Source organism: Saccopteryx leptura, chromosome 1 (genome assembly GCF_036850995.1).
Source record: "Saccopteryx leptura isolate mSacLep1 chromosome 1, mSacLep1_pri_phased_curated, whole genome shotgun sequence".
In the NCBI taxonomy this organism is placed as follows: domain Eukaryota; kingdom Metazoa; phylum Chordata; class Mammalia; order Chiroptera; family Emballonuridae; genus Saccopteryx; species Saccopteryx leptura.
Genome location: NC_089503.1, coordinates 159,150,725 through 159,177,857, shown reverse-complemented (window position 1 = coordinate 159,177,857; position 27,133 = coordinate 159,150,725). Strand labels below are relative to the sequence as shown.

General features: G+C 39.9%; 1 protein-coding gene across 5 annotated transcripts in view; it reads right to left on the bottom strand.

Annotated features, from left to right (window-relative positions):
* Positions 1 to 27,133, bottom strand: part of FYB1 (FYN binding protein 1) — a 149,455-nt gene that overhangs the window by 37,448 nt on the left and 84,874 nt on the right. For all 5 annotated transcript variants that reach the window (XM_066378664.1, XM_066378638.1, XM_066378674.1 and 2 more), the window contains exon 3: positions 3,444 to 3,600. In XM_066378664.1, the coding sequence (XP_066234761.1) occupies positions 3,444 to 3,600 (157 nt within the window). The remainder of the gene's footprint in view (positions 1 to 3,443; positions 3,601 to 27,133) is intronic.

Sequence of the window (27,133 nt, the reverse complement as noted above, 5' to 3'; positions counted from 1 at the left end):
ACCTTCGTGTCTAACTCCTTCACTTTGGGAGTCTGCTCGAGAATACCTTCTTATAGCCCTGGCCAGTTGGCTCAGTGGTAGAGCATCGGCCCAGCGTGTGGAAGTCCCGGTTTGATTCCCAGCCAGGGTACACAGGAGAAGCGCCCATCTGCTTCTCCACCCTTCCCCCTCTCTTTTCTCTCTATCTCTCTCTTCCCCTCCCGCAGCCAAGGTTCCACTGGAGCAAAGCTGGCCTGTGTGCTAAAGGATGGCTCCATGCACTCAGCCTCAGGCGCAAGAATAGCTCACCTTGCGATGGAGTAATGCCCCAGATGGGCAGAGCATCACCCCCTAGTGGGCATGCCCGGTGGATCCCGGTGGGGCGTATGCAGGAGTCTGTTTCTCTGCCTCCCTACTTACTTTAGAAAAATACAAAAATATATAAATAAATAAAAAGGATACCTTCTTATAAAGAGAGCCATGTTCCTCTGTTTTAAGTTGCAACACACTGTCCTCAACCCCACCCTCATGCTACCCCATCCAAACCTGCGCTATTTTCTCTTATAGCATTCAATATTTCCTAATAAACAATATACTTTACTTCTTTATTATTTTTATTCCTTTGCTTTCTTGCCCCTGTTCTATGTGAACTGGCGTCTTTGTTTTAGTCACTGTTTCCTGAACTCTTATTACAAAGGCATAAAGTAATGACTTAGAAAATAATTGTTGAGTGAATGTAAAATAATCTGTTAGATCTTGACCTGAGCATAGCCATTGATTGGAGAGGGGAGGAGTGGCATTTTCAGGCCAGCAGAGGGTGCACCGGAGAAAAACTCCCGGTGTGTGTTTTGAAGGGTGGGCGTGTGAAGAAAAGCACAAAATCGCTCACAATTTTAATTCAAGATCATCCCATACATTTCCCTCTCACATTAAATATCAGTTTTTGAGCCTGACTATGAAGACCCATTTTGCTTTCATTTCCTCTTTGTGTCTTATCTAGCTTCCTCTTCTTGGAGGAAAGTTTCTAACCCAGATATTTCTTCATTTCGGAATTTACTTGGGCTCTCTAATGAGAGCTAAATGCTAAATGGACACCACATTTTTACTTTTGAAATACGTTATCTTAGGGTTGCTCTTTAGCCTTCACTCCCTCTATTCTTTCCATCTGACAATTAACTTTCAGATATTCCTATTATAGCTTATTTAGGCAATAAAACAGTTAAGACTCTTGTTTCTCTTCTGCTTTCTTCTGAGAGCATGTGTTTTGTGGAGTTGGAAACTCTTAGATGAGTCCAAATTTCTAATTAGAAGTTCTTAATTAAGGGGGGGGGTAGGGGGGAGAGGTACAGTTTATGACAATTGGTAGTTTTTGCTATTGTTGCCATCAAATATGAATTTGGGCCCGGCTGGTTGGCAGTTCTTTTTCAACTTTGCAAGAATTTTCTGCAAAGCTAAAAAACTGACCATTATCCTTCTGAAGTAGTAGTACAGGCTACAACATTAGGTTTTCAAATCCTTTCTTCCTTCTACAACTTCTTACTCCCTGCCTGTCGTGGTGGATCCTAGGGAGTAAGTTTGCAGAAAAGCAGGCCTTAAACTGCTATTTTTAGAAGAATCTGCTACCAAGGTTGCCCCTTGGCTTGTATCTGGGAACACAGCTTCTAAAAAGTTCTCTACACTGATATGAAGAGTTGTCCAATTGATAAGAGTGCTTTGCCATGCCTAGACTGTATAAACAATGTGACTTATGATGAACATCTGCCTATTTTTTTTTCTAGAAGGCTGGTATTTTGGTAGTTGCTAGGTAGCAGGTGTCTATGTGACTAGTTCCCAGTAAAAACCTGTCTCTAATAGGCTTTCTGGAAAAGCAACATCACACATGCATTGCATTTTCATAGCTGGAGGAAGGAGCACTCTCAGTGGGGCTGTTCCCAGCCGTAGGAGGTGAGTGTTACAGCAGTGCTACGGTATGCTGAGTCCTGTTAGTACATCTTCTGTACATGGGTGATCTTGGGGATCCTAAAACAGCAGTGCCAAATACTCCTTCTCTTCACAATTCTTTTGATCAGACTACTATGTACCAGTCTTCATGGCTTATAAATGTTCAGGAATCGAATGCTTAGAACGGTATACGATTGACATAAACACACAATGTAGGCCATAAAGACAGTAATAGCCACTAAGCTGCTCTAACATCTTCTGGTTACTACCTTTAAATCCTCCCAAAATCATAATAAAGTGAAACATATTGGAGGCTACCCATTACTAACATACTTTCAACCCCTGCTCTAAATTGTACTTATCAGCATTTAAAGAAAGTTGTCAGTCAGGTATTAACAGATTCTATTATTTAGATTACAGGTATTAAAACTTTAAATGTAAAGAACATCAATCTGGTAGGGGATTGAAGTGAAGGAAAAACGAACTGTAGCTAAACATTTGGGGATATTATTTATTTGTGGTAAAGGAGAGTCATGGAAAGCAATTTTCTAGAAGAAGGAAGGGAAGATCTCTCCTTACTTGCCAGAAGAATTCAAGCTTGCTGCTCTCTGAGAGTTGTTTTTTTTTTTTTTGTTGTTGTTGTTTTTTAACAATATTTCATTCTATTTTAATCTTCCACTTGTTTTTTTCTCAACCACATACTCTGGTAAATCATGGGTAAAGAGCACATGCATAGCAACCCATATAGTTTTGACATTTCTAAAAAGTGCCATTTAAAAAATTTTAAGTTTGAGTAAGTTTCCTAGGTTTTTAAAACAGCCCTGAATCTGAAGGATGAGAGAAACCTGCTTCACTTTGGATTCAGACTGACATTGGCTCAAATTTTTACTCTATTTTTGTCTGATCTTAGAGAAGTTATTTAGTTTCTGTAGAATTCCATTTCCTCATCTGTGAAATGATGATGACACTATTCATTTGATAAGATAATAGGGATTATATATGTTAAATGCCTAACACATCATAGGCTGTCAGTAAAATATGGTAGTAGTGGCAATGGTGGTGATGGTGGTGGCGGTGGTGATTATGGAGGTGATGGTGATGGTGGAGGTGGTGGTGATGGTGGAGGTGGTGGTGATGGTGGAGGTGGTGGTGATGGTGAAGGTGGTGGTGATGATGGTGGAGGTGGTGGAGGTGGTGATGGTAGAGGTGGTGATGCTGATAACAATGGTGGCTGTGTGATGGTGGTGGTTTGACCTGAAGAATGCTTCAGAACTTTAAGAAAGGCAGTGGAAATTTTTTTCCAAAGAATGCCTAAAAGAATAAACCACTGTAAATATAGATAGACAAGAGTTGCTCAATGGTCTCAAGGTTTGATAGCAGCCTGATTAGGCATTCTTTTTCCCTGCTGTCCACCTGTGTGGTCCCCACAATTTACCACTGAACCCTTAGCATTCAGCCCAGCACAGTTTGAAAATTTATGGCAAGAGACTGACAAAGAAATGACAAGATAACCTTTTGCTTACTTTAGCTCTAAAGGAGGTTTAATGTTTCTGGGAGGTAGACTTGGAACGGGCGGTTGTGTTGGGTGCGAAGCTGGCAATGGCGGTTGGCTGGCCGGATGGGGTGGTGGAGGTGGCGGGAGGGAAGCTGTCGAGTAAGGTGTCTGGCCTTTGCTGGTACCTAAAAAGCCAAACAGACACCACCATGAATTAAGACAAGTCTTCAAAATACAAGAACTGGTTATGCCAAGTATGCAAAGAGGAGAATTTTAAACATAAAAATGTAAGAAATGCATTATAAGTTAAATTAGTGCTTTAAAGAGTCTACTATTCTAAGTATCATGGGACATGGCATTTTTAATGTTTCATTTCTTTTATTTTTTCAGCCTTACTGAGGTATAATTAACAAATAAAATAGTAAGATATTAAAGTGTACAGTGTGATACTTTTATACATCTATATATTGTTTAAAGAATCCTCTCCATGGAGTTAATTAACACATCCAACACCTCTCTGTTTACCCTTTGGGAGATGAAAGAAAGAACATTTACAGTCTACTGCTCCCTTAGCTAATTTCAATTACACCACTTTAAATGTTAGATCCTCAGACTTTAGATATCTCATTTCTGTCCCTATTTCTCCCCACCCCTAAGTCCTGGCAACCATTTTTCTACTGTTTTTATGAATTCAATTTTGTTTTTAAAAATTACACATATAAGTGCCCTCCTGCAGCGTTTGTCTTTGTCTGGCTGATTTGATTTAGTATATATAATACTCTCCAGATTCATCCATGTTGTTAGAAATAACAGGATTTCCATTTTTTAAGGCTGAATGATATTCCACTGTATATATTTACCATATTTACTTTATCCATTCATCTGTTGATAGGCACTTAGGTTGTTTCCATACCTTGGCTGTTGTGAAAAATGCTGCTATGAACATGGGATGGGAGTACAGCTATCTCTGAGATAACGACTTTGTTTCTTTGGGCTATGTGCTCAAAGTGGGATTGCTTGGTCATATGGTATTCAACTTCTAATTTTCTCTAGGAAACTCTGTACTGCTTCCCATAGTGGATGCATCAGTTTACATTTCCACCAACAGTGCACCAATGTTCCCTGTTCTCTACTTCCTGGGATTTGCTCTCATGTCTTTTTCATAATACCTAGTCTAACAAGTCTGAGAGGATAACTCATTGTGCTTTTTATTTGCATTTTGCTGATGTTAAGAAAAACCTTAACAACTGTTAAATCTATGTGTAGAGTATATGAACAAACAACTTCATTAAAAAGTAAACAAACAAAAAGCAATTATTACCTTTTCTAAGGTTTTAAAACCTGTTTTAATATCACAAATTTTGCAAACAAGCTGCATCAACTTTAATACCACATTCTTTGTGTTTTACAGATTAGATTGTTTTTCATCTGACTCACTATTTTACAGCAAAGAGTTTTAGTTTTCTTGACTGCTCTCATAGGTAATACATTTTGACTTATTTTTGATGTTCTCCTTGAATCTTTAATGAGAAATAAGTTTTGTGTGAGGTGTGATTTCTAAAGATTGAAACCTATTAAAGATCTCTTAAGTTAATCATATATATTGCAGTCTTTATAATATGAGGACAAGCAAAACTAAGTAAATAGGAATTACCCATAATCCCATCACCCAGCAATAACTACTGAGTTACAGGTATTTTAAAACACATACTTTTATGGGAGGGGAGCAAAATGAGAGAATTTTGCTATTTTGTTATCAGCCTTTTATTTTTTTTAATATTCATAAATATACTTTCAGGTTAATATAAGTATAATATTATTTTAAGTCATTAAACTAGTGTTCTTCATGTAGCTCTACCATTTTTAAAAATCTAGGTCTCTAATGCTAGATATTTGTATAATTCTTTTCTTTATTGCTGTAATAAAAAATGGCTTAGTCTGTGCATATCCTTAAAGGTTTTTCTTAGGATAAATGTTATTAAGGAGAAACTGGGTCACACAATATTTTTAAGGCTTCTGTTATAAAATATCAAATTATCTTTTAGAGCAGTGGTCCCCAACCTTTTTTGGGCCAAGGACCGGTTTAATGTCAGAAAATATTTTCACGGACCAGCCTTTAGGGTGGGACGGATAAGTGCACAAAATAAAATTATGCGACTGGCGTAAAAACTGTGGTATTTTTAAATATAATTGTCGAACTTACTAGACAAGTGTCAAGAGTGAGTCTTAGAAGGATGTAACAGAGGGAATTTGGTCATTTTTTAAAATAAAAGATCGTTCAGACTTAAATATAAATAAAATGGAAATAATGTAAGTTATTTATTCTTTCTCTGCAGACTGGTACCAAATGGCCCACGGATCGGTACTGGTCTGCGGCCCGGGGGTTGGGAACCACTGTTCTAGAGACACAGCAACTGAAAGTTTCATCAGTTAGTATATGAGAAAGTCTATTTTCATTCATCTTGCCAGCATTGGCATTATCCTTTTGAATCTTTGACAATATTATGAAAAAAATTCTACCTTCTTATTTTAATTTCATTTTTATCAAACTAAAACACATGCAGGAGTTAGAAAGTCAGTGGCCAAAAACACATAACAACAGCAACAATAAAAATCAAGTCTTCTGTTCTCTGGAAGGCAATCACTTTCAACATTTTAGATGTTTCTTTTGCATTAACCCCCCCATCTACAGGCTTACTGTATTTCCCCATGTATACGACACACCTTTTTTCAAAAAACTGGGGGTCTGAAAACTGGGTACGTCTTATACAGTAGTTGTAGATTTTTTTTACTTGCATCTCCTACTTTTTCATGTGCATGAGGAGTTGCATGAATTTTATGATAAATAAAACTTGAGTTTGATAACTTTATGTAATACATATTTTTCAAATTTTGGACCCCAAAATTAAGGTGTGTCTTATACAAGGGAGCATCTTATACATGGGGAAATACGGTACCCCCAAAGCCACGCGCTTTCTCACCTTTACACAGACCCATCAGTCTCTCTGAGTGGGTGTCTGTGGTGGGCCCCTGCTACTGGGCTTGTACCCATTCTCCCTTCCCTAATTACAACAACCAGAGCTACCTGGAAAGGGCGTGCTTGCATTTCCGCAGGACTGGGAACTCCCAGGGGCTCCTCTTGGGACTGCAGGCAGCCACCCGGCCACCACCAGGGGAGGGCTTGCCTGAGAGTGTGGTGACACCACAGGACAGCAGTGCTGAGTGATGGGAGGGACTGAGTTGGGTTTTTAAATAAATCACCTTAGGAAAGTTGTTAGAGATCATTTAAAAGGCTTAAGGAGGCTTTAAGCTAATTAAGCGTTCTGTTCCCCCTCAAGTTTAGGAAGACATATGCTAATGCCTTCCTAAGCTCCACTGGTATTTAGCAGCAGAACATTTTGCTTTGCAAAATCTGTGGTCACTTTCAAATACCACAAGGAATATATTTGCATGTATACAAAATAATTTTAAGAAAAAGTACTTTAGTTTTTACAGAGGGAAAAACAGTTAGACTTATATTAATATAAAATGATTGGCTCTAAAAATCTCAATATTGTCTTTTAAAAGTATACCAAGATATAATTAGCAATATTGGAATACTCAAAAGCAAAAAAATATAATGTGTTGTGATGGAAAGAGGGGAGTGGATTATAATAAAATTGGTAAAAAATAGAAACAGAAACAAATCTATAGGAAATTTCTGAGATTAATAATAACGTAAAGTTTTGTGGGGTTTTTTTTGGTAAACAACCATTCCAGGCCTTTTATATATGTAATCATTTTTAAAAAAAGATTTTATTTATTCATTTTTAGAGTGGGGAGAGAGAAAGAGAGAGAGAGAAGGGGGAGGAACAGGAAGCATCGACTTCCACATGTGCCTTGACCAGGCAAGCCTAGGGTTTCAAACCGGCGACCTCAGGGTTCCAGGTCGATGCTTTATCCACTGCACCACCACAGGTCAGGCCATATGTAATCTTATTTAATCTTTATAATAACCCTATGGGGTGTATGTTATTTAGTTTTTATTTTATAGTTAAGAAAACTATCCAAGTTCAGGGAATTTGCAAACAATAAAAGTGGGGGTCAAACTCAGCCAGAATTTGAACCCTAGTCAATTTTTTAATTTTTTTTTTAAATTTTTAAATTTTTTATTTTTCTGAAGCTGGAAACAGGGAGAGACAGTCAGACAGACTCCCGCATGCGCCCGACCGGGATCCACCCGGCACGCCCACCAGGGGCCATGCTCTGCCCACCAGGGGGCGATGCTCTGCCCCTCCGGGGCATCGCTCTGCCGCGACCAGAGCCACTCTAGCACCTGGGGCAGAGGCCAAGGAGCCATCCCCAGCGCCCGGGCCATCTTTGCTCCAATGGAGCCTTGGCTGCGGGAGGGAAAGAGAGAGACAGAGAGGAAGGAGGGGGGGGGTGGAGAAGCAGATGGGCGCTTCTCCTATGTGCCCTGGCCGGGAATCGAACCCGGGACCTCCGCACACCAGGCCGACGCTCTACCACTGAGCCAACCGGCCAGGGCCCTAGTCAATTTTTTATAATGTCTTTGCCTTTTCTGCTGCATTCTGCTGCTCCTCAAAGTAATGAAATGGCAATTATTGATAAGTTTAGATGGACGCATTAACTTGCTTTCCTGAAATCTGAGTGTAAGTTCAGCTTTTCCAATGGGTACCTTTTATTTTAGTGCAATTTCATAAGAGTTTTCAGTTTAGGCAGGGCAGAACTGGCTTTGGAGAATGGAGAGTAATTCTGAAGCATCTATTCACTTCTATGGGTGTTTTAGATTTGAATTTATAACTTGTATCAGAATTTGATATTGGAAGCTAGAGAGCAGGAAAGTAAACATTTAGGAGCCAGTGGAAAATGGGTCCCCAACAATGCATGACTGATATCAGAAGCCAGATAGCAGGAAAGTAGCCATTTAGGAGCTACTGAAAAAAGGGTCCCCAACAATGAATGACTAATGTGAGCTGGCTGGAATAATAGTCTCAAGAAATAGAATTGAGAAACTTGAAATAAAGTCATAATAGAACTTGGAAGACATTCAGCAGTAACAGGAAACAACAAGTTTAGAGTTCAGTTGGCATCAAGACTTAGGGACACAAGACTGATTCACTTATAAGGAGTATTCCCTGTGGCTTTAAAGTACTGGATAGGAAAAGACCATTTGGAATTTGTTCCTCAAATAGGACAGAACTGAGCAGGGCTATGGGCCCCCTAGCAGGGGGGAGAGCTGGTCTTCTGGACTTTGTAGGATGAGTCCGTGGCAGTGGGCGAATCAGGTAAGTTTGCACCCTACCGCCTACTCTCACCCCAAGCTGGACGCAGGAACTGCATTCCTGGGCAGTGTAACAGTAGCTTAAGAGTTCAAGAAGGACGTGGGGGAGGAAGAAGGTTTCCTCTACCATTTCAAGTTCTTCCAGCTGGTCTAATAAACAGATCCACAAGAGAAAAATAACCAAACTTCATTACATAGGTACGTATGCAAACCCCACATACAGGAGAAGTTCAGAGAAAGAAAAAAATGATGTCTACATGACATTCTTTTTTTTAAAGTTAAGTCCAGTGGACTTTTTCTTTTTTTCTTTTTTTAAAGACTTTAATCAATTTTCAGAGAGAGAGAGAGAGAGAGAGGAGAGAGAGAGAGAGAGAGAGAGAGAGAGAGAGAGAGAGAAGGGGGAGGAGCAGGAAGCATCAACTCCCATATGTGCCTTGACCAGGCAAGCCCAGGGTTTCGAACCAGCGACCTCAGCGTTCCAGGTCGACGCTTTATCCAATGCGCCACCACAGGTGAGGCATACATGACATTCTGATCTAAGAATGAGGTAAGGCACCTTAGGGCTTCTGAGGGGAGGAAGGTCATTTACAGAATGATAAAAAGAGCAGGTGTGTGGTAATTAGAAGTTTGCCCTGCCTTATAGATAGGTCATAAAGAGTTATTTCGGTGTTAATTGTTAATATGAGCAAGGCCCCTAATTTAAATTCTTTAAGCGAGAGATAAAACTGACAAGAGTCAGTCTCCAGGAGGTCTTGATTGCTTTCTACTCAAAATAACTCACATGCAAAAGTGGTGCGTGTTAGAGAAGCCTGTCTGAGCCCCTGCAGAGAACCTGGGCACTGTCCGAGCCCCTGCAGAGACCCTGGGCACTGTCTGAGCCCCTGAAGAGACCCTGGGCACTGTCTGAGCCCCTGCAGAGACCCTGGGCACTGTCTGAGCCCCTGCAGAGACCCTGGGCACTGTCAGAGCCCCTGCAGAGACACCGGGGCACTGTCTGAACCCCTGCAGAGATACGGGGCACTGTCTGAGCCCCTAGAGAAACCCTGGGCACTGTCTGAGCCCCTGCAGAGACCCTGGGCACTGTCCGAGTCCCTGCAGAAACACTGGGCACTGTCCAAGTCCCTGCAGAGACCCTGGGCACTGTCTGAGCCCCTAGAGAAACCCTGGGCACTGTCTGAGCCCCTGCAGAAACACTGGGCACTGTCTGAGCCCCTGCAGAAACACTGGGCACTGTCTGAGCCCCTAGAGAAACCCTGGGCACTGTCTGAGCCCCTGCAGAAACACTGGGCACTGTCTGAGCCCCTGCAGAAACACTGGGCACTGTCTGAGCCCCTAGAGAAACCCTGGGCACTGTCTGAGCCCCTGCAGAAACCCTGGGCACTGTCTGAGCCCCTGCAGAAACACTGGGCACTGTCTGAGCCCCTGCAGAAACACTGGGCACTGTCCAAGTCCCTGCAGAGATATGGGGCATTGTCCGAGCCCCTATAGAGACACTGAGCACTGTCTGAACCTCTGCAAGGAGACACTGGGAGTTTTAACAAAAAACTCAAGTGGGGGTTTGACTTACATTTCGCTATACCATTTTAACTTTCACAAGAGATGTAATAATTTTGATAACAAAATTCTCAATTCTAATAAAAATATGACTAATGGCAAAAATAAGAGAGCTGACGCCCTGGCCAGGTAGCTCGGTTGGTTGGAGCATTTTCCCGAAGAGCAGATGTTGCTGGTTCGATACCGGGTCAGGGTATCTACAAGACCAGATGCTTTATCTTTCTTGCTCTCTCTCTTCCTCTCTTTAAAATCATTAAAATAAACATTAAAAAAGAGAGAGAAAGAGCGAGAGACAAAGAGAACTGACTGTAGTTGTATTAGGGAACAGTTTATATTTGTTACAGAAAAAAAATGATGTGGGTTGGGAATGAAAGGGAGAGAAATTGCAAAACTTTGTAGACACGAAAACAGCTTTCAAGAATCTGGAAAGTTAACAGCCTCTGATTCAAACTTCTCATCCTCTTTAATTTTGGAAGCTCAGAAGAGGCTTTGCCCAAGTCATATGCCTTGACTCAGGCACACCCGGATGGGTGGAACACCAGGGCCATTTTACGAGGAAGAAACGACTGGGAGGGGCCCTCCATGAGTCAGGGTACCCAGGACTTATCTGGCCGTGCCCTGAGGGTGGCTCCAGATTCACAGACTCCCCAAAGTGATGGCATTCTGTCAGCATCTAAAACTCTAAACAGAAAAGTAGAATTGAGGGAAAAGAAAAGAAGGAATGGGCAGAAGGGGAAAGGATGATTCATGAAAACACAGCAAAGGTACTAGTATACTTATAGAAAAAAGGACATTGTGTTATTTCACAAACTGTGTACTTACAATTTAAAAAAAAAATATTGTCACAATACTCTCTTAACACAGAGATCTATGAAGACTCAGGAAATCTACTCTGTAGATTCTGACTTTTATGAGTTTTGACTAAGAAGGTTCCTGTATCCTTCATGTCCCAGGAGTCTAAGGAGCATCTAGAACTGTGGTTCCCCATTTCCATTTTTTTTTTTTTTTACAGAGACAGAGAGAGTCAGAAAGAGGGATAGACAGGGACAGACAGATAGGAACGGAGAGAGATGAGAAGCATCAATCATTAGTTTTTTGTTGCAACACCTTAATTGTTCATTGATTGCTTTCTCACATGTGTCTTGACCGTGGGGCTACAGCAGACCGAGTAACCCGTTGCTCGAGCCAGCAACCTTGGGTCCAAGCTGGTGAGCTTTGCTGAAACCAGATGAGCCTGCGCTCAAGCTGGCGACCTTGGGGTCTTGAACCCGGGTCCTCCACGTCCCAGTCTGACACTCTATCCATTGCGCCACCGCCTGGTCAGGCCGTTTCCTTTTTAACCTATGGATTCTTTTACAAATCCAGTGACCCCCAATTACCATAAAACCCTGACCTTAGGTCAGGGATTTTTAATCCTGGTTTTGTTGGGATGGTTTAGAATTAGGCCAGGCATTGGAAAATTTTTATTTTATCACCAGCTCTATCAGCAAAAAGCCTTTGTCTTTGGCAAATCAGTTCATCTCCACGTGATTTAGTTTTTCAGTCTGTCAAATGGTAGTGATTCGACTCCAGCCATTTTACAAGGGTTTATGGGTTAGAAGGGCTGCTATACACGAAAGCATCTTGAAAAGTCTGCAGTATTGTATAAACATAAAGGGTGATCACACAAAGAAGAGTTCTGTAAATAAAATTATCACTAATTTATCCTAACAAAATATAAGTTTATTTATTCTTTGGCAATAATTATGTGTCTGCCCCAGGATTTAGCCATTGAATTGGCAACTTGGAGCACTGACTTTTAATTTCTCTGGACCTGGGTGAGCACATAGTTACTACCCATCCAAGTGGGAAAAAAAGCTGTAGCCACTGTGTGGCATTTCTGGAGTCTGGACTAGTGAACTCTGCGTGAAGTGATTTATAAAGCAATCTAGTTGCACACGAAGTGGAACCCCAGCACACTCCCTGACACCTAACCACACTGGGACTTCCTCAGGACCCAGTCTCACAGGGGTCTTATCACATTTACCATAATGGGTGTTTCAGACAGTATTCCCTACCCATGCCTCCCTCATTCACCATGGATAACCTTGCCTTTCATTGCACGAAGAACATTGGTTGTTATCAGTGCCCATTTCCTTATAGACCCTGCTCCATTAATTATTAACTCCTTCCCTTGCATCAAGCAAGAAACATTTACTAAGCACTTACTATATACTCTGGACTGTGTTTCCATTCTTTAAGATACACTTCCCATCTTAAATGTGTCTGATCTCCTCTACTCTGAAGAAATACAGTATCCTTTCTAACCACTGTCCCCCACCCTAGCTAAGAGCTGCTTTTCTCCTTTCCTTCACAGACAAGTTAAGTTCTTTGTGAAGAATGAAAGGGCTCTGGGATGGAGAAGCTCGGTTTGGATTCGGACTCTACCACTTTCACGTTAACCTTCAACTGTTTATTACTTAATTTGGGACCTTGAGTAAATTGCTTGACTTCTCCGAGTCTTCATCTTTTCATCCATGAACTGGTCACATATACCCACCTTGCAAAGGACATAGTCTAGCTCTTAATAAACATTTTTATTCTTCTTAGCCATTACTTAGTCTGGTTGCATCATTGATACATTGCAGTCTACCCACTGCAACTGGAAAAAACCAACCAAACAAAAAAAAGCACCTTTTTTTCCCCCCAAACAATCATGCCTAGTACTGGTTCTGTTAGAACATCCTAGAATGGATTAAAAATCAGGAAATTTAACTTTAAATCCTTAAATCCATCCCATTAGGTACCCAAACAAACATTACTTTCACTTTCTTGATTCCTAAACACACTAGGAGCTATTTTTTTTTTAATTTTTTTAAATTTATTTATTCATTTTAGAGATGAGAGAGAGAGAAAGAGAGAGAGAGAGAAAGAGAGAGAAGGAGAAGGGCGGGGAAGGAGCAGGAAGCATCAACTCCCATATGTGCCTTGACCAGGCAAGCCCAGGGTTTCGAACCGGCGACCTCAGCATTCCAGGTCCATGCTTCACCCACTGTGCCACCACAGGTCAGGCCCAGGAGCTATTTTCAACATGGGAGGCAGCATGGTTTGATGGAAAGAATACTTGTGCTCGCGTCATTCAGACCTGGGTTTGACTCCTACTCTCACCCAGGACCAGCTGTAGGACACTGGGTGGGTATTTATTTTGCTTCTCTGGGTTTTGTATTCCCTGCATGTTAAAATGGAGCTACTGATGCCTAACTTGCAGGATGACTGTGAGAATTATAGAAAATATGTGTACCTGCCCAGTGTATAATAGATGTTCCACTTCTGAATTATCCTGGAACCCAGGACTGTGTTCTCTATGACTCCAAGAACACATTTATTTCCATCTCTGCGGAGAGACTGGTATAATCATACTTTTAAAAACTTAAGCATCTCTCCCCTTAAGTTGCCACTTACGCCTGAAACAGCATGCTAATCACCACACATCTGACCAGTCTGCAGAAAGCAGTTGCCTCAAAGGCCATGGGCCCCTTTAAGAGTGGTGTGGCTGGCTGTCCTATCTTCCCAGTAGTGACACCCAATGCAGCCTAATGCTGCTCAGAGAACTTTCTTTCATTTGTGTAGAGAGCACTCATCTGTGATTTCTTTTTTATTTTTTTTATTTTTTTTATTTTTTTATTTTTTTATTTTTTTTTCTTTTTTCTGAAGCTGGAAACAGGGAGAGACAGTCAGACAGACTCCCGCATGCGCCCGACCGGGATCCACCCGGCACGCCCACCAGGGGCTGTGCTCTGCCCCCCAGGGGGCGATGCTCTGCCCATCCTGGGCGTCGCCATATTGCGACCAGAGCCACTCTAGCGCCTGAGGCAGAGGCCACAGAGCCATGCCCAGCGCCCGGGCCATCTTTGCTCCAATGGAGCCTTGGCTGCGGGAGGGGAAGAGAGAGACAGAGAGGAAAGCGCGGCGGAGGGGTGGAGAAGCAAATGGGCGCTTCTCCTATGTGCCCTGGCCGGGAATCGAACCCGGGTCCTCCGCACGCTAGGCCGACGCTCTACCTCTGAGCCAACCGGCCAGGGCTCTGTGATTTCTTATACTAATCTGTTTTCTTTAAAATTCCCGTGACTTACTTTTTATTTATTTATTCATTTTCTTCCCAGTAAAACAGTAATCTTTTGAAAGCAGGTCTAACCTATCAACATCTGGCTGTGCCCCACAACACCTGGACTCTCCTATACATAGCAGAGCATTTACTGCTTTATTGATGTGGAATGCTGAAAAGAAAACCTGACATTTAGATCCCATATCCTGGTCCCTACCCCCAAAGACAATTATGATCAGTCTCATACATGTCTTGCAAGGAATATTCCACCTACCTTTTTACACAAATGGTATCATAGTACATATATTATTCTGTGCTTTGCTTTCTTAACTTAATTTTAAAAAAAGATTGTTTTATATTCTCACAATTATGGTGATCAGTTTTCCCCCCATAGCTGTGAAGTTCTCTATTGCATGGATTTACCATAATTTAGTTACCGTTTTCAACACTGATAGAAACTTAAATTATTTTTTAGTAAGTGAAGATATAAATACACTGGTTTAAAGTATACAGTTCATTGGTAGTATATTTACAATTGTGTAATCATCATCATAACCCAATCTCAGAACATATGAATCACCACAAAAATAACCCGTACCCATTAACAGTAACTCTCTGTCCCTGTCCCTGTTCTTTCTCCGCCTGTCTAATCTACTTTTAGTCTCTATAGACTTGTCTGTTCTGGATATTTCATATTAGTAGAATCATAAAATTTGTGGCCTTTTGTAACTGTTTTTTTTTCACTTAGTTGTTTTTGCAGTTCAATCATGTAGCAGATATTGGTACTTTATATATATATATATATTTATATACTATGGCTGAATTATAGCCCATTGTATAGATACCATATCTACTATTTATCCATTCATTAATTGGTGGACATTTGAGTTGTTTCCATAATATCATAAGTAATGCTGGTATGAACATTCATGTTCAAGTCTTTGTGTAGACATAAGTTTTCATTTTTCCTAGATCTATGCCTGGAATAGAATTGTTAAGTAACTCCATGTTTAACCTTTTGAGGAAGTGTAAGTTGTTTCTTATATTTTTATATTTTTGGCTTATTAGACAATCACAATTATAAAATTATTCTTGCACTTATTCCCTTGAGAATAAGTATAAATACACCTGTAGGGTAAATTCAAGAAAGTGAAATTGGTAGGTCAAAAAAACCAAACATTTCAGTAAATAATGCCATTTAGTCAGATTTTTATCCATTTGTATATCTTCTAGCACAAAATTGTGAATACCTGTTTTACCATAACCTTGCCAACATTGTGCATTGTCATACATTTTAAGTTTTAACAATTCTGACAGGTAAAAAAATAATGATATGACATTTCAACTTGCATTTCTGTGTTTATAAGTGAGGTTAAGTATCTTTTCATACATCTATAAGACATTTTATTTGTGTCTGTATGGGTGTGTGTATCTGTGTCTCCTTTCCACAAAATATTAGAGGTGCAACATCTTATTTAGTTAAGTAACTGAAAAAATGAATGTTGTTTCTTTTATAACTGGCATCTTATTATTTACATATAGACATATAAATAAATATTGACAAATCTATGTAAAGTATCTTTAAAATTTCCAGAAGATCCTCAGCAACCTTCAAAGGTAAGAACTTGAAAGCCTTGGGCCCCTGGTTTAGAAAATCCAGTTTTACAGAATTTTTCCTTGCCCTAATTCAAAATCATTTGTTTTTATCTTCAAAGGATCTGTAAACCCATACTGGATGGGAAATTTTGAAAACGAATTTCGTTGAAAACAAAGCACTGTAACTACACTAGTAAGAAACCCTTCGCTTTGAAAGCAAGTTGCCGAGAAAATGTTGGTTAGCTTAGAACAGTCCATCAAAATGGAAAAAAAAGTAATATTGAAATGTCAGTTTTTGCATAGTTAATCAAAGCAGAAATTAGGATAAAGGTAACAAAATGAGATCAAAATAAACATGATGACCGATTAGAGAAGAATTAAGCAAAGAAAGGCTTTGCCCACTGTCTTAAACTTCTCCTTCTCAGACCTGGCTTTAGCATTCAGTGTCTCTGGATTCTTTCTTTAATTCTTAAAAATTCACTCATCCAATAACTTTGTTGATTGTCCAGTTGTTGTCTATATAATTATTTGCATAACTATTATATATTAGTCATGAAATGTAAGTTATTTTTATAAATGATTTTTTTAATTCAATTCAAAAAGTAACATGAAATTAAATTAGACAGTAATCTGACAATTTCTGACTTTTGAATTTTTTTTAAAAAGTTAAGTATTATTTTAAAAAGAAAAATATCACTATGTAAGAAACATTTGTTTTTTGGACAGATGCTCAGAGCTTAAAAAGTGCCCTTTTCTTACTTTACAATACAGCACAATTGGACACATGATAATAACTGAATTTCTTTTCTTTAAATGCTAAAGTCCTTTTGAAAGTATACTAATAACTTATATGGGAGGGAAAAAAATACCAGAACTCAAGTTTTAGAAACTTTCTCAGATGAACTGATCCATGAGTTGAAGGAATAGTGAATGTTTTGGGTGAATAAATACTTTTAAAATAAAATGATTGTAACCCAGAAATACAACATGAATGACCAGAGAAAGAGCAAACACAGATGCTACAGAGATAATATCATAGCTTCAGAACGGGCAAATAAAACAACTGTCCATGGCAGCCATGTTGGAACCCGTGTTTGTGCCCTGAGCTGAGAATGTGACTAGTTAGCAGGAGAAGAAAGCCCTGTCTCAATGGGGTGGCTACTACAGGGCTCCCACTGTTGTAAATATGTGAAGAGCAGGTTTAGATTTTTCTACAAAGTCTTTCCCTTTTTGAATGCTGACAACTAAGTAAACAAAACAAAACAAATAACTGAAACCAACACCCACCCACCTACCGCCAAAATTCTGCACACCATACAAAGCACGTTTGCAGGCTATATTAACTTGTTAGTGACATCTTCTTAAGTTAAGGTTGAGGAAGTTGCCATAAAGAAAAAGTTCATTAAGAGAAATTGCCTAATCATAGGCTCATCCAGAAAGCCAGTTTTTGTTTTTGTTTTTCCCTGCTAAAACTATGAGATTTTAAAAGGGTAATTGAGGCCATCAGACCAGGGGGAGAATTACAATGTGTGGAGGAAAGAGAACCAACAAGAAGTCACAGCTTCCTGCAGTGCCCAGATAGAGCAGGTGTTCCTGGCGAGACTCCAGAGGAAGATTCCCTGGGCAGACAGAGTGGCCACAACCCAGTGTAATTGTAAGAAGCACGAGTACATAAACAGATGGGTGTAAAGAGGTTATTCAGTTCAAGTAATGTTTGCGCTCCTATGACAATGACTATTATTATCATTGTTATTTTTGAAAGATCACTGTGCAGAAGAAAGGAGGGACCCCGAATCAAGAGATAGCATGAAAATGTCAGATGATAAATCAAGACCTTGAGAAGAGAAAGAGCCCTGGCTGGATAGCTCAGTTAGAGCATCATCCCAAAGCACAGAGGTTGCTGGTTCGATCCCTGGTCAAGGCACATACAGGAATAGAATGATTTGCACACTGTGTATTCACAGACTCTGTGAAACTGGCCTCCAGAGGGGCTTCATTCATGTGGACTTGCTGAAGGCTTGCCTTCTCATACCCTCTTTCCAACTGGACATTTTTAATCATTTTTCAATTTTGCCAACACAATCACTTAATCTTTCTGAGCCTGCGTTTGATCTGCAAAATAATAAAAATTCTACTTCACTATAATGTTATGATAATTATGTCAGTTAACAAAAATGCTTATTACAAGGACCTAGCTCATAGCCGACACTCCATAAATGTCCATTCCCTTCCCTTATTACAGGTTCCTTAGTGAGTAATAATTTAGTCAAATTAGGTGTATTTGTATAATTTTCTTATGGTGTTAATAAACCTTTGCGATTAGTAACGTGTTTAACCATTGAGCAAATCCACTGTTCAGTGCCCATATTCATATTCTATTTTTTTTTTTTTTCATTTTTCCGAAGCTGGAAACAGGGAGGCAGTCAGACAGACTCCTGCATGTGCCCAACTGGGATCCACCTGGCATGCCCACCAGGGGCGACGCTCTGCCCACCAGGGGGCGATGCTCTGCCCCTCTGGGGTGTTGCTCTGTTCCGTCCAGAGCCACTCTAGCGCCTGAGGCAGAGGCCACAGAGCCATCCCCAGCGCCTGGGCCATCCTTGGAGCCTAGCTGCGGGAGGGGAAGAGAGAGACAGAGAGGAAGGAGAGGGGGAGGGGTGGAGAAGCAAATGGGTGCCTCTCCTGTGTGCCCTGGCTGGGAATCGAACCCGGGACTCCTGCACGCCAGGCTGACACTCTACCGCTGAGCCAACTGGCCAGGGCCTATATTCTATTTTTAATTATAGTTTGCTAATTAGGAATATTTCTTTATAGTTCAGCATTATTATGTTACTATGTCCTGTGTTGTAACTCAATTTCCTACATTTCTTTTTCCAATAACTGTGAAATCTTTGTTTTTAAAGTTCACTGTGACATTATTTGACTTTCACTTTTTCTTTTTTCATTCATTGGAGGCAAATAAAGCTGTATGTTAATAACAATTAAATGCAAATATAAACTTATGCTAATTTTTATTTAGATTTTCACTGGAATGAAAACACAATTTAAAAAATTGTATGGGAAATTTAGAGCCTCTGATAATGTCCAAAGATTTCAGATTCAAATACACTGTCCTGACTGTCCATAGTCCAGACAAGTTTACCAGTTGAACATAAAAATTTCTCCACCTCATTTAGCTCATCTGTATGCTTTGCTTAATAGTTTTAATCAGTCAAACAAGTTTTATTCTTTCTAAATCTAATTCATAAACTCCATCACTGTGTTATTCAAATTAAAATATTGTTACATTTACACTGTGCATCTAATCTGGTATGAAGTCCAAATATACCAGTAAATTGGTATTAACATCTCATGAATAAATATTTAACAACCGCTCCTACTAATTCCTATTTCGCTTTTTCAACTCCCTACATTTGATACGTGAGCAATTCCTATCTAGATTTCCTCTGGAACATATTCCAAATTCATCTACCTCTCTCCCTTGCAGTGTCCCACCCTGGCCCAAGTCGCATCGTTTCTCACTCAAGACCCTTCAAACCAATCTTTCTGCTTCATTCTTATTTGCCTACATTTTATTCTCCAATAGCAAAGAGAAGTCCTACAAAGGAAACCAGATAGTAACACTCTTTTTTATAACAGCTCCAATTTCAGTGGCTACGTATTGCAAATACCAAATGATGACCTTCTATGGTATTGCAGCCCATGCAAGGTCTTTCTGTTTGTTGAACCACATCAAGCTGGTTCTCACCTAAGGAATTTGCACTAACCATTTTCTGCTCAGACATTCTTGTCCTATATCATTGTATAGTTGGAACCTCTCACTATTCCTGTATCTGCTTAAACATCATCTTCTTGAGAGGTCTTCCCTGTTGATCTCACTTGAAATAGCTGCACCTTATCTGACACCTCCTCAGTCACTCTGTTGTGTCTTTCGGTTTTTTCTGCGCAGTATGCAGCATTCTCTGAATTGACTTATTCATTTACTTTCGTATTATCTGCTCCTCCAACTAGGAGGTAAGCTCTAAGAGAGCAAAAACCATACACATCATTCTAATTTCTATATTTCCAAACATAAACACATAGTTGTCACTCACCACATATTTGTTAAATGGCCATATAAATAAGTAAATAATCCTCTGCTTAAAAAATATCAAATGTCAAACCCTCTTGGATTTGTCTCTTTTAGATCAACACCAAAGATTAAACATCACAAAGAATTTGTTACATAATTTATGTTTATCATTAATATTCACACAAAGGATTATCATTACTTTTATACATAGCAGTGAAATTGAATGTTATAGGACACTGAACAAAATGAAGGATAGTTAAAAATATGCTGAAGCTATATAATTCCTAGAATTAATAACATTTAATATTAGTCTTGGAATTGGAATAAGAAGACATCTAACAGAAATTCACTGGGTCTAAATTTAATTAAAATTTAAATCACAGACTTGGCTTGAAAGGAAATCTTTCACAATAAGAGATCAGAGACAGTCAGAAGCATAAGCCCAAAACTAAGAATTCCGGATAGATATGAGTTTGACTGGTCAAAGTTCATCTAGAAAGGTCAACCAGGAAGGAGGCAATAGTCTAAGTTAGTCAATGTAGAGTATCAGTTAAGACCATGTACTTGGGAGTTAGACTTCTGGTCAAATCCCCTTGACTTTGTAGATTACTGCTGCCCTTGTCCATTTACTGAATGTTGATACCTAGTTACAGTGGGCCTATGCATCTCTAATAGTTAATCATCATTAATTTGTGGACAGGAAACAAGACAGTGCTGGTGGCCTCGTAAGAAATCATACATGAAACAATAATATTAGATCCAAATTATATGACTTGCAAAATGCAAATTTTGCAACCATGAAAGGTAATGATGCTGGAGATTTAGCATGATAAAACTGGATTTGGGGTGAAGATAAGAGGCTTGGTAAGCCCCGGCTTTGGACTTTCTACATGTGCCAAGACTTCACAATAAGCCAGGGGTAGTCAACCTTTTTATACCTATCGCCCACTTTTGTATCTCTATTAGTAGTAAAATTTTCTAACTGCTCACCAGTTCCACAGTAATGGTGATTTATAAAGTAGGGTAGTAACTTTATAAAATTTATAAAGCAGAGTTACAGCAAGTTAAAGCATATAGTAATAATTACTTACCAAGTACTTTATGTTGGATTTTCACTAAGTTTGGCAGAATAAATCTTTATAAAACAACTTACTATAGTTAAATCTATCTTTTTATTTATACTTTGGTTTCTCCGCCACCACCCACCATGAAAGCTGGAATGCCCACTAGTGGGCGGTAGGGACCAGGTTGACTACCACTGCTATAAGCAAACAACACATAATGAACAGCAACCCCAAGTTTATCTTGAAAAACTGGGGACATATGAGAAGCTATGCTTCCCTAAAAACCCCCAGCCTGATTTCTTCAGGTAGGCTTTGTTAAAATTGTATTACTTATATTTACTTTGGTAAACTTTGACACCAATAGATTGTGCCTCAGTGCTCATTTTGACCAAACCTCTAGTGCAGTCTTTTGTAGGACTATACGAAAGATGCACACTTAACTCAGATTGTGATAACATCTTGTTGAAAGACCTCCTGTTGCTTTAAAAGATAAGAATCACATTTAGAGAATTCTTAGTAAGTTAGAGAGATCTAACTAGAATGACATTTAACAGAAAGAAGTATAATTACTTAGTGACAAAAAAATTGGTATATCATGGGAAAAAAATCAACTATGTACAGCAATCATAGAAAAACTTTTAAGGTACCTTTATATCATAGATATAAAATATTAATAAATTTCACAACATAGTTATTTAAAAGATAAAGTGATATTTTATATTTTAGATTCCTCAACTGAAATGACTCCTAGTTCCTAAAAAGAATCATATATATTTTAGGCTCTCTTATTGAATTGTCAGAATTCAACTCTTCAGGCATTGTTATTAGTCTGATGATTAAACCTAGGTCTCTGGCTGTGGTTTGCACAGTTTAAGGTGCTTAAGGATCCCTTGTGTTTATTTAATAAACAGGTTCTAGATTCTGATGCCGATGCCGATGGATGAGGCTCAGAGGTCTGCATTCTTGCTTAGAATCTCGGGGAGTTCTGATGCTTATGGTCTGTGAAACACACTTTGAGAAACACTGATTTCTTTTCCTTTTCCTTTAAGTGAAATAGTAAAACTCAAGTTAGCTAATGCTGGCATTACCAACAGTAAAAGGTTTAGATTAAGGTATAATGAGATGTTTTGATTGCTTAAAAAAGTTAAACAATAACCTGGAGATAGCTTTTGTCCACTTTTGTCTATTACTTATAAGACACAGTAGTTCCTGAAGTGTAAACCCAGCTGCAGCAGCACCTGAGAACTTACTAGAAATCAACATTCTCAGGCCCTGCCCCACATCTACTGAATTAGAGACTCAGTGGCTGGGGCCAGCAGCTCGTTTCAATGAGCCTTCCAGGTGATTTTTCTGCACATTCAAGTTTGAGACTCACTGGTGCAGAATAAACTGGTGCAGAATAAGATACCTTGTCTTATTCGAAGGTCAACACAATGTAGAAGGCTGTGAGGAGGCCGGTAACTGGAAGTAGTCATCGCACTATTAAGATGTGCAACTTCTTGCTAGAAATGCTCCTGCATTATTATCACAGCCTCTCTTTGTTCAGTCTTAAAACACAACTTGTTTATTTTTGACCCTCAATGATATTGTATCAGGTACGAGCTGACACTTTAAGATAGTACTTCATTCTTTGTAAGTCCCTTCTTGCCCTTTCTACAAACCAAACCTTATACGATCCAACCACAGTCGAAGTAAGAGAAGCTCGTAGTTAGGAAATGGGAAAAGCCTCATTAAAATGCCACAGCACTCTTCATTTCATAACTGGATGGATGGGGAAGTGACCAGGAGGGGTGAAGGGTGATGCAAGGCACTGGAGAAAATCAGAAGATGACTTGAGGAGATGGCAGATTGAAAAGACTGTAAAAAGACAAAGTGATCAGGAGCAGTGCTTAGCATAGTGTCTAGAGAATGTTGACTACCAGCTTTCCATGTAGAAAGGGGACAGAACCAGGCAAAGGGGACTCACCGAAGCAGATGGTATCTCTTTTGACTACTTATGGAGCAAATGAGCAAGGAATTAGAATCTCTGTTCCTAAAGACAGAACCATAAAACCACCAGACGGAAAGTTCTTGTGAATTCACTGCTCCCGTGACTTTCATATAATTTGGCATAAATCAACTTGTTCACTAGTTATGAAGCCATCTTCCTGCTCCAGCACTGCACTTTGAAACAGGATGAGAGAATCAGCTAGCCTTAAGGATAACACAGCATGGGATAGCTCTTAAAAATGTCCCCTGTTCTGACTGAAGATAAGAAATCTGAGGTCCAGATAAGTTTAAGAGTTCACTGAAGTACATAAAGCTTTGAATCCAGGGACTAACATCCTGTTTTCCTTATGTAAGTGTTCGAGTCTACCATCCCATGAAACCCAAAATAGCTCTCTTTCTCTCTCAGTTGTTTCAAAATCCTAAAAAGATAAAAGCTAAACAGCTTCCTTTTGTTAGTTTTTTCAACATCTCAATGATGAGATAACAAAAAGGTTCCTTTTTTCTCTCTAAAATGAAAGAAGAGATAAAGCAAAACCACTAATAGACTAAGAGCAAACACAAAGCAGAAATCTTCCCCCAGATAGAAACAGTTCACGCATATTTTTCTTTTCCTTTTTTTAGAAGAGGAGAACCTTAAGATTTCCCAAAAGTCATGGGTATATGTTTGCTTGCTCATATATGCGTGTGCATGTGTGTATGTGCGTGCTGAGATAATTCTGGGGGTGAGTGAGATTGCTAATTAACTTCCTGGAAGGGAGGGGAATTGATAATCAAATCTCTGAGCTGGGGGAAGGGAAAGGGAGTGTTGGGTGGGAAGAGAGAGCAGAGTCTAGATTCACTCAGGTAGACACTATGTAGATGGTTCAGCCTTCTTTATGGAGAATCCAAGAAAATATCAAAGAAGGGACTCAGTGGGGGCGGGGTTAGAAGTATGTAAAGCTCTATTATACTGGGTTTGATGAAGTCCCCACTTGATTGATGACCCTGATATCAATAGTGAGTTGGGCTGGACTGAGTTAAAATTGTTTGGAGATGAGAATGGCTCACAGGGGTTGAAGTATGGGGCTGCCTGGTGGTTGTAACTAGCTGAGGGCTTCTTTTGACCTCATTGGGGAAGAAATCCCTGGCTTTTTCTAGAGCTTAAAACAGAAAAATGACAAGAGTTGCTGTGAAAATATGTGCCGTTGCCAATCTATAATTTCATAATGCCTTCAACTGTTGGTGTGCCTTTCACGAGCAGGTTTTCTGCTGGGCAGGATGTTTCTAAGAGGTTTCTAACTGCAGGCTCCTAACTGCTCAGTGCTCTTCTGGACCGCTCCTTACAGAGTGCTGGGCAGAAAGGCATCTCAGGGTGTACCTGCTCATAGTTCCAAATGGGGGTGGGGTAGTACTCTTGGGAGAGGGGTTAGGTTGAGAGTGGGGGTGGAGGGGTTGTTTTTGTTGCAATGGGTAATGAGCAATACTGGCTTTTCAGTAGCTAGAGGCCAAAGAGGCTAAAATTCCTGCACTAGGAAAGACAATTCTACTTGATGGGCAATAGTGTGCCCCAGACAGCCAGGAGCATTCCAGAAAACTGAACAACTCATTTTTTATATGAGACTGAAAGTGTTGAGGGCTTCATAGGCAGGTGCAGAGCACAGATGAGCTCCCTCAAAATAGAGCAACCGCTTCTCCCAGGGCTCATGCTGCCGCCCACAGTGGCGTCTTCATGGTTGCTGTCCTGTATTCAGAGAACACCGTCATTGTTACATTCACCTAAGACCAGCGTGATTACAAAGGCACGCTGCTGGTATTACTCTGGACCTTGTCAACAAAAGCAAATCTGTCCTTTCGCATAACTAAACAGAGAAAAACTCACAACTTGGGATGGTTAGATGATTAGACTTCATTTGGCACCAATTCAGAGCGGCTTCACCTTAAAAGTGCCTACTTTAAAAAAAAAAGTGCCTACTTTTGAAAAGAGAAATGGTGGGAAGACAAACAAAGATGGAAAAATTGGGAGTTTTTCAGAAATGAGGCTCTTGGTTCAAGTGAAAAGTAAAATAGAAAGAGCAAAACAGCCCCCTGGGTTTCTGATCCCACCGTTCCCTGTGCTCGTCACCTGGGCTGGCTTCCAAGACCGTTTTCACTGAGAGGGTGTAGGCAGAGAGAAGCACCAGTGAAAGCAGGATGAAGTTTCACCTTGAGCGGCAGGAAGGAGTGAAAACAGGAAGGGCAGAGGCCAGCCCGGGCTGAGCCTGGGCTGTTAAATTTCTCCTAGGCATTATGCACCTCGGGGAGGGGCACTCATCCTCATTCTCATATTAATGTATTTCAGACTTTGAAAAATGTGGACTATCTCAGAAACATTGGCCCTGCTAACACTGGACTATAATTTTTTGTCAACTGTCATTTCCAGGCATCCAGGGCCCACGCTTACTGTATCAGTACCGTCCTGAATTTAGTCCAGTGGCAGCAAGAGCCCAGACACCCATCTGGTTTCCTAAGGGCTGTAGCTAACCCTCAGTTTATTGTTTTTGTTGCTACCTCCTTACTATAATGCCTTTGCTATGCAGAGAGGCCTCTATTTATTAACAACTGCAAGAGGCCTGTAACTTACCCATTCCTGCACTTTCATAGGTCCCTAGCACTAGAAGGCATCTTAGGGGTGATATATCTCACCTCTCTCATATTGCAAATAAGAAGGTAGTCAAATAAATTACTTATCCTAAAACACTCAAAGTTTACAGAGTTGAGCTCCAAATGGAGTCTCTTGACATTAAACTCAATTATACTGTCTAAGAACTGAGGGCCGATTGGATTCACTAGGACTTATGGTGCTCAAACTACTGGTTGTGATAGAATTAGGGAATCATTAAATGCGAAACTATTTTTTTTCCAGTATGTTTTTCAAACTTTTCAACTGCTTAAATTCAGATTTTTGAATCTTTATATATAAAAGCTTCTGAAATTTATATATAAAAAGGGGGCTTCCACCCAAATCCCCAACATTCTTTCTTGTCTCTCTCACATCCTTGAGGCTGTATGTGCCTGTGTGTGTGTTCTCTGAGATAAGGCATCTTGCAGCTAGCTCCATCTCTGAACTACAAAGTCACCAAAGCTGTTAGAAGCTGCAAGAATACCCACTTCCTACTATACCGGTGACATTTTTTTTTTTGTAAAGCTGTTCTCATTCCGCTTCCCCATCGCAAGCTAAGCATTAGAACAATGCCTTCAAGTTCCTTTCTATGCTGTTTCTGCTTTGCACAGTAAAACAACTTTCCTAGCAAACATGAAATATTTTTCACCAGTAAATTTAAACTGTAAGTATTAACTGCTACTCTGCATTTATCTAATGTAGTATTTCCTCCAAAGTCAGTTCCTAGGAACATTGGTCCTACTAGCTATTGAGAGAGAGAGAAAGAGTTCTGTGATCAAATATGATATGAAAAATTTCTGCAAACTACATACTCCTTTTGATATTTATAGTACTTACTAGTTTGTAAAAGACTGTAAAAAATGAATTTAACTTTGCTTAACCAAGGATTTCCCAAACATACTAAAATTACTTTTTCCCTATCACATTTGTCGGCATCCTGCAGAACTCTCAGTAGCTGGGCAGTGTTGAGACAACAGCCAACCTTTCCTGGGTACTTTTTATTTGTCTTACGGGACCCCAAGCACCTTATGGAATAAAAATTTTTTTAAGGCTCAAATATCTGAGTACAAATTTGACTCTGTAGTCAAAGGCCCTGGGTTCAATTTTGGTTACACCTCTTATTACCTGAATAACTTTGCATAAATTACAACAATCTCTGAGCCTCAGTTTTCTTCACTGCAAAATGGGGGGGGGGGTAGATTGTGATATAATGTGTGGAAAAAATAAAAAAAAACCCACCGGTAGAATATCCAAACAAAGTCGAAGAACATGAGCCTCATCATTCCTCCTAAGCCCTCCACCAACATTTATTCCTATTCCAATCCTTCATCCTTATGTGTGACCAGGTAATCTCTTGTGAGCACACTGTGATGAGCATATGCAGGTTGGGTGTTGACTAAGAGCCTGAGGGAAGTCCTTGTGACAGTGACCAGTCCC